This window comes from Pleurodeles waltl, chromosome 12 (assembly GCF_031143425.1).
Source record: "Pleurodeles waltl isolate 20211129_DDA chromosome 12, aPleWal1.hap1.20221129, whole genome shotgun sequence".
NCBI classification, from domain to species: Eukaryota; Metazoa; Chordata; class Amphibia; order Caudata; family Salamandridae; genus Pleurodeles; species Pleurodeles waltl.
This window is the reverse complement of record NC_090451.1, coordinates 152,370,312-152,381,642: the sequence shown is the minus strand read 5'-3', so window position 1 is coordinate 152,381,642 and position 11,331 is coordinate 152,370,312. Positions and strand designations below refer to the sequence as shown.

The 11,331-nt window shown below is 43.0% G+C and overlaps 1 protein-coding gene across 4 annotated transcripts in view; it reads right to left on the bottom strand.

Annotated features, from left to right (window-relative positions):
• Positions 1-1,228: 1,228 nt before the first annotated feature.
• The window catches only part of CMIP (c-Maf inducing protein), a 347,152-nt gene continuing 337,049 nt past the window's right edge, over positions 1,229-11,331 (bottom strand). For all 4 annotated transcript variants that reach the window (XM_069216306.1, XM_069216304.1, XM_069216305.1 and 1 more), the window contains 3 exons: positions 10,888-10,993; positions 6,016-6,086; positions 1,229-3,016 (listed from right to left, as the gene is read on the bottom strand). In XM_069216306.1, the coding sequence (XP_069072407.1) occupies positions 2,963-3,016; positions 6,016-6,086; positions 10,888-10,993 (231 nt within the window). In that variant the 3' untranslated portion in view covers positions 1,229-2,962. The remainder of the gene's footprint in view (positions 3,017-6,015; positions 6,087-10,887; positions 10,994-11,331) is intronic.

Below are 11,331 nucleotides of genomic sequence, written 5' to 3'. Positions count from 1 at the left end.
ACAGGGGAAACCTCAGCTCGGATGAAGGGAGAGCTGTTTGACACGGACCCCCTTTCAATTTTTTAGTGTTTTCCCCTGAGAAGGTGGTGGTCCCTGGGGCTGTGTGGCCCCCTGCATACAAATAGATTCAAGACCCGGGGAGGTGGCAGAGCCCAAGGTTGCGGGGCGGACATGCTGCCCCCGCATACAAATAAATTTAAGCCCCGGGGAGGTGGTGGTCTCCGGGGCTGCAGGTGGGACCGCATAGCCCTCTCCCATAGAACTAGATTCATGCTCTGGGAAGTTGGTGGCCCCTGGTGCACCAGGAGTCCCCCCCAGCATTAAATAAGCAATGCCCCTGGGACTTGGCCCACCCAGGGGCTCCAGAATTACACAGTGCAGGAGTCCATGCTTAATTTTTTTTGTTTTGTTTAATTTTTACCTGATCGGCCACGATTCTGGGTGAATTTAAAAAAAAAAAATGCCTTTTAGCTCTAGGGGCGCTGGTGGGGGTCCCTTTGGGACCACAGCACCAGAGCTAGGGAGGCAGGGTGTCTGTTTTTTTATTCTTTTTTTGGTGGGACTCGGCTAATGCAGAGTCCCAACATGGCTGCCAACACTTCCTTGTTGAAGTGTTGGCAGCTAATCAGATCTCAGCACGCGATCAGGATGGGTCGCCAACCCATCACGTACCTATATATACACATTTGGATTTCCTTATATTTCTCAAAAATTACTGAACATATTTACACCAAATAACAAAGAGGGTTCTTTCCGGACCAAGAACTACCTTTCTGCCAAATTTGGTGTACTTCTGCCCAGTAGTTTTAGCGCTATCGCTGTACAAAATCCATATGGAAAAATGAATGGGTAAAATGTGTTTTGGGACCCTCCCATTTTCCTCGGCCCCCGCTTGACGGATCAGCTCGAGACTTTCCAGACAGAAGCTGAAGTGAGCGTCATATATTCTTTGACAGTTTTGTGAAGATTCATCAAACAGCACCAAAGTTATTAGTAAACCAAAAATGCTGTTTCTATAGAAACTAGGTCCTAACTATAACTACCTAGTGGTGCAGCCACGAGGATGGGTAGAGAGGTAGAGAGATCGAGAGATAGATAGCCCAAGGTTTGCACTATAGTAATTTACAGACTTCTTATATAAGGTAGACATGTTTCTGGTTGAAAATATTCTGCATAGGAGAGCATTGCAGGCAAGGCAACCTGAAAGAAAAGGCAATGGACACAGCTGAAAGATAGTCACTTACAGTTTATTTTGCCTGAAATTATTTCACATCTCTTTGTACACAGCTACAGAACAGTAGTAGTAAACAATTGGTAAAAGCAACAGTGCGCAAGAAAAAAAGTTGGTATAGTTTTTCTTTTTTCCTGTACTGCCTTAATGCGCAGTCGAGATTGAATAAAAAATTAAAACAAAAATCTGGCACAAGAAATGAATTAAGACTTACCCAATTATAAAAGTAAAATAAAATAAGGGCACAGGTGCATAAAATCTAACTAGCAACAAAGTATAAAACAACAAAAGCTTGGCCTCCACTGAATAAGATGGAAATATACAAAAATATGCATTGTCTGCAGGTTAAATCTCGATGTGCTGTGGAATAAAATAACCATGCTTAAAACATGATAATACACAGAAAAAGCTGATCTGTACAAAAAAGGCTCATCATGAAAAAGGCAACATAATATTTATAAAGAAAACACAATTTTGGTTTTTCCTCAGAGATTGGAGGGGGGAGGTGATAGTGGTAACATTTACAGTCCGAATGAGGGGGGTCTTTTTCTGCAAAGTGGCTTCCTATATGGATGTCGAGTGGGAATAGGGCATGTCGGGGGAGTGAGGTGGGTGGCTTGGAGGGAACAAGATGAGGTAAGTGGAGGGGAAAGGAGTACGGTTCAGCAAAAAGGACACCCTTTATTTTATTTTCTTCATACGAGAATACCATGCAAAGGGCGCATGCATGTAAGGAAAGCTCTGTACAAATCATAGGACTACACTGATTTTGAAATTTCGGACACATAACAAAAATAAAGTTCGGAGCATCATGAATCTAGGACAACTTTGAATATTCTACAACGGACAATGGTGCAAAGCTTTTTGCCGCCTTCTTTGCCAAGGCTGAAGAAGAAAGGATAAAAAGCTGAGGATTTTTTGGTCACCCAGGAATGGCGTAAATATTCTACAACGAACCCCACCTCCCCAAACAATCATCACGCAAAATTTTATTTTGCTCCTCCCCTCCATGAAACAGTAGCCAGAGCATAAACAAACCACTGGAGGCAAATATCCTTTAAAACAAAAACAAAAAAAATCAAGATAAGCAGACACTAACAAACCAGCTTTATACAGTACAATAGGCAGAAGAGGGGAAACAATTCATAAATAGAACACAGGTCCCAGACCTGGTGTTTGCGAACCATTTCTTAAATAGGCGAGTTATGTAAATCTTATGTACAACAAAAGTACTTTCAGTAACTGCAGGGACACAAGGAGGGGAACGCAGCTGCACTTCCATTCTTCTCCTGATATTTAATGGCTTGATTTTTATTTAAAAAACTGAAAAGAGAAAAACAGAAGTTCGAAGAATGAGTCCATCCCCCCAAAAAAATTGAAGCAGGAGCCACGCGGGAATTCTCGTCTTTTCACACAGCATAAACACAAAGGCAAACGAAATCCACTAAGGGTTCTTTATTCTCCTCCTATTAATCCTCCGGATGCTACAATGTCTTTTTCTGTATAATTTAAACCACGTTGATTCAGAAAATATGAAGCTTAAAGACTTAGGCAGGAACTGGGCATGCTCAGTGCCCTCAGAAAGACTCCTCTCTACGGCACAAGCACAACGCCTACAGAGGGTGCGCGAGCCCCAAAGCTCACTGCTTGACGGGTGCTCACTGCTTGACGGGTACTCATCCGCCAAAAAAACTCTTTACATCTGAGGCTTCTTCCCCGTCACGCTGACGTTCACCAAGCCTCCGTGTAACGCACGTCCACGTCAGTCAAGTTTGGCAGCTTCGCCTGTCAAGAAACACAGAGAGGTATTAATGTGAGCAGAGAATCTGAAGGTGCGTCGAGAGTTGCACCTACATGAACACATCGTTGAAAGAACAGACAAGTTGCATGGAGTCATGTCATTCCTGTCATAAGAATCAGGCGTGGCTCCTCCGCTAGGGCAGAGGAGCATCCCCCCCGCCTGCAGCGGCAAACCTTTTAATACAAAATGATAATAAATGTAGTTTATTATCATTTCGTATTAAAAGGGGCAGGGCACTGGAGGTGACAAGCCCTAAGGGGACTGCACAGAGCACTCTTCTCAGTGCACATGCATGTTTCGGATGGCTTTCTCGGGCCGGCCAAACGCACATGCGCAAAGGGATCTCTCCATCCATACACTGTGTAGCCCGGCTGGAGAGCGCCTGCACAGGCTCCCAGTCTCCCCCTTTTTATCTTCTTACATGCTTGCTTCACGCTGTCCTAGTCTGTCTTCCTGAGTCGCATTGTCTCTTTATTCTCTTTACCTACTGGTCCCATTTTCCACAAAGAGATTCTGCTTTTCATGGAAAAGGTATTTTGTCATTTTGACATCTCTTCATAAAGGAGTTGCGTCAGACTGATTTTCGTTAGTCTGATGTTCTTCACTGTGGAAATTTGTCACCGTGACCGAATTTCGATGAACTAGGGTGTTTTCGTTTTAGCCCCCCACCCCCTTTTTTTTTTTCTTGTAACTTATGGCAGGTCAGTCCCTGTGATACCACACCCTGCTTCCTCTTCAATTTTCATTTTTTTCTTCTTTGTGCAATGGGTTCTTATACGTCTTCTCCATTCCCATCAATTATTTTCCTTGTTTTCCAGGTCAAGAGCTATTTATGCCACACACCCGCCCACCCCCTGGTCGCCTGCCATCAGTAACACAGATTACCATTTTTCATGCAGAATCACAAGCCTATGCACTGAAAATATAACTGGGAATGAAAAAATATTCATATTTGCTTTAATATTTCTGTCTTTCTGATACTGCTTCTGATCTCAATTCAAACTCAGTCACAACTGCTCCATTCCTTATGTTGTTACCGTGCTAGCAGCCTACATGTCACTGGGCTTTCCACTTCCCCTGGTAGCAAAGGTATTCAATGGGCCCCAAGTGTCCTTAGGGGCCACATTCCATGAGGTAAGTAGTTCTATATCCACAACTGCAGCAGGATCCATCTCCTGGCACAACATATTACCAGCGTTTTGCCTGACACAAATTAGTGTTCTTATTATTCTTTGGCATATGTCATTGCCTACATTGTGCCCTTGCACAATACTTTCAAAGGCATGATTTCTGGCACTGTTTGGAGGCATTTTCTCCATTACTGTTTATCTATCGGCAATCCTTGTATGTGAAATAGTATTTTGTGAAAATGTAAAGAGCATCTTTCTCACAAGACTATTTCTGAATATCACACCTTACTATACCGAAGGCCTTAATCCGAGTCCTATTCTACATTAAAAGTTGTTATAACCACTGGAAAATGTGGTGTGGTCTGAATTATAAGGGGTTACGTTTCAATGATATTAGGGAATTTAAAGGGTATTGTGAAACAGAATATGAAACATCATTTAGTGTATTTCAACTGTCGAGCTAGATACTCAGTTTTGCCATTGCAGGATCTCTTCAAAAATGTTAATATGTCAGAACATAGTTATGAAAGCAGTTTTCTGGGGTCTCTTGGACTCAGGGGAAAAAGAGTCCTATGGAATTCCTGGGTACTAGGACCCACCTTGCCCCTCTCTATGTTCACCCCATCACCACTTTCATCACTAGCACTCTCTTGACCACCCCCCGCCCGCTGAGCGCGTGTCCCATCACTCCCCTTGCCATCCCTATGTTTACCTCTACTGCCCCGTCTCCCGTTCTCTATATGTTCACCTCAATCACATCCCAGTACCCTCTTGCTCTCTCTATTTTCATCTTTATCACACCCTTGCCGAATCATCCCGATGTCTCCAAATACACATTCATTACCCCTGGCTCCTTCCCCTGCTCTCTCGCTGTTCACCTCCAACATCCGCACCCTGCTCTCTTCAACATCACGCCATCGCTTCCTTCCCCACTCCTCCCGCTCACTGTGCCCATCCGCATCACCCTCTCGCTGCTCTCTCCCTCTTACATTCAACCATTTGTTGCACTCTCCCTCCATTTACACCACCACCCCTTCCTTTCCCCTTCAGCCCCCTCTCCATCTTCACCCGTCTTCTTCCTCCTCCTTCCCTCATCGCTAACCCCACTGTATGAGTGGATGTGTGCATTTAAGGGAGCTTTACAGATGCACACGTAACTACAACAGAGCACGCCCACCACACCCTCAGTCTGCTCACCTTTTCCTTTATTCGCCCTCTACCCCTCATAGCTGTTTCGCAACTGTTGAACCCATTCCACCTCTGCATCCTCCTTTTTTCTCCTTCTTTAGCCCCTCTCGTCCTTCGCTGCTAAAACGTCCTCTCCTCATTAATACCTCTAGAGTGTCCTTCTGCTCCCATCTATACCTCCACTCCACCTGCTCTGACGCCTATTTTCACAGCAATGATACCCCCTTCGCCAATTCTCCAGTCCTCTACTTAAACCCTTCAGTGCTCCTTGTTCTTTCTACCAACTCACTCCCTTTTCTTTTCCCAGCACTCTTCTTTTGCTTTGGATATTTTCCTGGATTGCTAGCATGCCCTCTTCTCCAACTGTCCCAATATGCTTCCACTCCACACTTCTTGCACCAGGACCTCCTACATGCCCTATGGTCTTCGAGCACTGTGATCTGGCCAAAGGGTGACAGGCGTCTCTGCAGAATACACCCAACACACAGTCAAGCCACACTATATTTATGATTTGTAGCTATAATGGGGCTAAATAATTAGATATTTTAAGAGGTGTTGAGACTAGACAATTTCTAATTTAACAACATTTGTTCAATGTTAACTTTCTAAATGTTTTGACAAACCAAATGAACTATTCCCAAAGTAAATGAAACAAATAAGCATACCTTGAGGTCTTCGTATGTGTCTGCAGAGAGCTTGGTGCTGTTCATGTTCAAGCTGCATAGGCTCTTCATGGCTACAAGGAAACAAAAGTCTCTTATTATAAGGGATCGTGCCTGATTTGTAGTGCAGGTGGAGGATCAACCTTGAAAAAGTTCCATCTCCTATAATCACTTTGGAACTAAATGCAGTCTCACCACAGAGTTACATAATGATCATTCACACACTGCAAAGTATGATGCAGAAAGGAAAAGGTGAACAGAACAGACCCACATCTCAGAGCAGACATGATGTATCTTGAATTAAAGCACTGAAATAAATACCTCCAACATAGATGTTTCTGAAAGTAAGACCTGCTGCCGGTGCATTCACACCTTAAACAATAAGCATGCTAAAGACATTTTTAGGTCAAGCCTAGGCTGCACGCATGTGCTGTCTTTGACATGTTGTAATCTACTTCTGGTTTTCACCACGCCCATCACTTTTCCTTTGTTCCTTGGCCTGCCTTTTAAAATCCCTTTGATTTCCTAAGTAAATGCTTTACGTTTGTCCCACTTTGAGGCTGCTTTGTTACCGCTTTGGAGACGGACTCTGTTACACGGATTATTGCACGTCGGCCGTATGCCATAGCGTGGGGCACTAGGTTGTTTCTTTTTTCGTTTGCCTCTCCTCTTTGCGCTCCATTTCCATATGTTGTTTCTTTTTGGACATGCAAGGCTGCAAGCTGGAGAGGAGGTTCTTTTTTTTTTTTTGTTTAAGTTTCATATAGCGCAAACTCAATTAGAGGAGTGCTTTACATGAGTGCCACTTACGTACAAGTTTAGTAGTTGAAAAATGTAGAAACTGGCACATTTTAAACAGAAAAAAACACAGATATCCTCAACGCCGTCCTCCCAGCACAGTGGGAGAGCCGATACTACAATATTCACTCACTTAGGGAACTGTCCCATAATGCTTTGCCAAGCATTTCTTTTACAAAACATTTTGGCCCATAACTCAGCCTGTGGTGGTCCTAGGACAATGTGAACACCATCAAACCATTCAGCACAACACACTCTTTCTGGGTGCCTGCACTAGGTTGTGTAGACCCCAAAATAATAACCCCTCCCACTATTCAGTGTCTTTTTAAGGTTTCATGGCTGAACATTTCTTTTACGGCTGGGAGTACTTTGTCTTTTTAAAGGCCTTGTTTGTAATAGTATTGCAGTAGGTCTGCTAGGCCTGAAAATGTGTAAGGCACTACACCCTCTAGGGGATAAATATCAGGTTAGACTGCATTAGGTTCTGCTATTCTCTTTTCATGGGGTTATGTCCTGTAGGGGCTCAGTATATGGTTACTTGACCATGTTTCTTCCACATGCTATTTTTATTGTGGCGCCCTCTAGGGCTGTTCTGAGCATTACAGTCAAGATACTACAATATTCACTGCACTCGGAAACTCGCTGCAAAATGCTTTAGAGGCATTCCTTTTACAAAACATTTTGGCCCATAACTCAGCCTTTGGTGGACCTAGGACAATGTGACCACCATCAAAATGTTCAGCACAACACGCTCTTTCTGTCTTGGTCAATACTGGGACCCCACAATAGGTTGGGGGAACCCCAAAATAATAACGCTTCCCACCATTCAGGGTTTTTTGAGTTCCCTCATGGCTGAGACTTTTGTTTTAAAGCTGGGAGTAGTTTGTGTTTTAAGGGCCTTGTTTATAATATTATTCTAGTACGCCTGCTAGGCAAGAAAATGTATAATGCGCTGTGCCCTTTAGGGGCTAAACATATGGTTACACTGCATTACCTTCTGCCATTCTATTTTCATGTGGTTATGCTCTCTAGGGGCTGACTATATGGTTACAATGACCAAGTTTCTTACAAATGCTACATTTATTGTGGTGCTCTCTAGGGGCTGTTCTGAGCATTACAGTCAAGATAATACAATATTTTCTGCACTGGGCAACTCGCCCTGTAATGCTTTGCGTGGCATTCCTTTTACAAAACATTTCTGCCCATAACGCACTGTGTGGAGGTCCGAGGACAATAGGACCACCATCAAAATGGTCAACATGACATGCTCTTTCTGTCGAGGTCATCGTTGGGTCCCGACACTAGTTTGGGGGGACCCCAATGTAATAATGTAAAAATAATAGCAATATTTTCATGTTTTGCTGCAGAGGAAGAATGTAAATAGAAGTGCTTTAGTTATATGAAGGGCCACTTGAATTATCTGTAAAAGAGGACCAGATTATGTGTCAGGGTTGACCAAGTTATGTGGCAAGAAAAAGTCCAGTTATGCATTTAAAATGCCATAGCTCTAACTCAAGCAAAAGCAGGACCTATTGCATTGCAAATGCTTGTTTAAACTAGATTCTATAAAATGGTACATGGCATTCATCCTGCAAATTTCCATTAAACAGTTTGGGTGAAATCATTTTTCTGTAATGAAACAGTTTTACGATTAAATCAAACACAAGCCACACAGAGGTCAAGGAGCTGTCTATTCTACTGTTCCCACATTAAAACAGCATACGTAGTGAAGTGTATACACAAGAATGAAAGGAATCCATTACTTTGAGAGACTATCCTCTAAATCCCTCAGAGCAGCCTTTTTCCTATCTGATGCATCCGTAAGCAGGATATTAGTCTTCTGCTCCTGAAAGGTAAGGCACTTAGGGTTTTCAGTAGGAGTCTACTTCAGGCTTAGACCACATCAAAGTGGAAATTGCAGAATAATGTTCCCAGTACACTACTGAGCTAATAAAGCTATGGTAGAGCCCTGCATTGAACATGTTTATTAAAAGACGCACCTGACCTATTCTACTTAAATGGTGATATCCCTAGAATCACAGGATGTTGACAGCGGCTGGACTTCAAACCTAATTTCCCATTTTCCTAGGTCAGCAGCTCTATCCACTAAGTAACATCTCATCCCCTCAGTTGTATAGGATTTTCACAGGACTTTAGGAGGAGCTCGTCCTCCCCTGTTTAGATTTGCTCTTGATCTTCATATTTTCGACTAAAGCATTACCAAAAGGTGAGTTCTGGATACTGGTCAAAGAATATTTGTGAAACCTTGTTACATTATCTGGACAGTGTTGGATTTAACTTATTTTTAGGTCTGCCGTTAGCCAAGCCTTTTTGATTTTACTAGTATTACATGTATAATATTCTTACTGATAGGGATACTCAGCCACACATCTTCATCCATGGGTCAGCTATATTTTCTTCACTTCACTCTGAGTGATGCCATTCTTCCCGTTTACAAGGAGCATATCCATGCACAATATAGTCCCCTTCCGTGACTGGGACTACTATGGGAATGTGTGCTTTTTGAAAACGAAAAATAAGTTTGCTTTTAGCCAGTGTTTTCTTTTTAGCTTGAAGAGGGCTTGGCAGTTTTTCCAACAATAACATTTTGCAAAAATGATGACCAAACCAAACAAACTTTAAGGAAACCAAAAAGCTATCAGCCAATGCAAGACTTATTTACTTTTCCAATCCTTGTTTATTGATGCCTTGAGGTTGCAATTGCTGTAGACATTATGGCACTAACCAGGACAAGGCCCTGACACTGTCTGATGTGGAGTTGTAATTTGTCTACAATGACATACCAATCCCTTGCTCATGTCAAAGGCCAAGAGTCAACTCTGATCTTCAAAGTAGAACCATGCTATGCATGCCATAGCACCACTGCATTCAATGCTATGGCTTGCAGTGAGTTCTGCATACCATGAACAACATATAATCAATTCCACAGAACACTGGAGTGATCCACTGTTCACGTTATACCACTTTCAACAGATCACCCAAAATAATAGAAGTGTTGAGAGAAAAAGGTCAGAAAATGCCAAAAACAAACAGGTTACAAACAAGAATGGCCAGGAATTACAAGGGCCAAAAAATGTAAGGGCAACAAAATAGCCTGAGGAAGCGAAAGGAGTACAACCAAGATGGGCAAGTAGGAGACAGAGAATGCAACAGAAAAAATAAAAAAGGCCAGACATTAAAAAGCCAGAGTGTTATAGAGCAAGGAATGGGTGACTGGATGCATCAGACAGTAAACGTGTGAGATAACAGAGGCACAGGGATTAGAGGGAGCAGAGAATGGGTAATAACAAAACAATCAGAGAATGCAGGGTTTGGAAATGAAAGGGGTTAAGAATAGAATGGCCAGAAAGAGGAAGAATAGGAGTAGCGAGGGCACAAAATGGAGGGACCAAGAAAAGGAAGGGCAATAAAATGAACAACCATAATGTAAGGGTAAAGAAGGGAGAGCCAGTATATAGCAGCTTTGAGAATGTCAGGTGACACAATGGAAGGGATAGATATTAAGGGACCAGCGGAACAAGGGTTGATAAAAATGAAACGAAGAGAAAATCGAAAGGGCCAAGAAACAGACAGCCAAGCGCATGGAGAGGCTAGGGTATGGAGTGCCCAAGGAATAGAAGGGAAAGGGAATGAAAAAGCAGCCAGAAAATGGAAAGACCTGTAATAGTTAGACTAGGGTGAACATAGGAGCCAGAGTATAGAGGGGCAAAAAAATGGAGGTACCATTGAGTGGACGGACCAAGGAAAGGTAACAGCTAGTGAAGGAAAAAGCCAGGAAATAGAAACACAAGATAATGGAAAGGTCAGAGAACGCAGGGAATTAAGCGTGTAGAAGTGTGGACATAGGCAAACAAAAATTACCACTTATTGCGCAAAGGAAAAAAGCAACGAAATGAGCGCAACTTGGAATCAGATGGACATATCGTGACAGTGAACACAAAGACATTTCTGTCAAGTAAAGCTGCAAGAGAGAGACGCCGATGACAGGGCCTTAACGGAAAAATTAACCACAGTGCTACGCTTTCCAAAGTAAGAAAGGATCAAATATCTACTCACAGCTCAGTGCCACCAGCCCCACATCAGTGACCGGTGTCTCACACAGATTGAGAACCTGCAGCGCTGTGAGGTGTTCGGACAAAACCCGCAAGCCGGCGTCTCCAAACTGCAGGGCGAGAAACAGAGAAACACAGGTTAGGAAGTAGATATTCAGCACTTACAAGTTAGTGCTAAAGGGTGAGCTGCTTGGAGTTGGAAAAGGGTACAACGCTTTGTCCTCTCATTCACAGACTAAGACAATAATAACAAGACAATATGTACACACTTGGGGTGTCTCAGGTGGTGCTCTATGTATATAGAGTATCTGAGACCCTGGGGGCGAGGGAGCAGAGGAAATAAAAGCCCAAGAATGATCACTATTAAGATTAATTATGTTGATACCCTTGTCTCCCGTTCATCCCAACTTTATAGTAACATCAACTAGCAGGTCCAGGTGCATTAGGG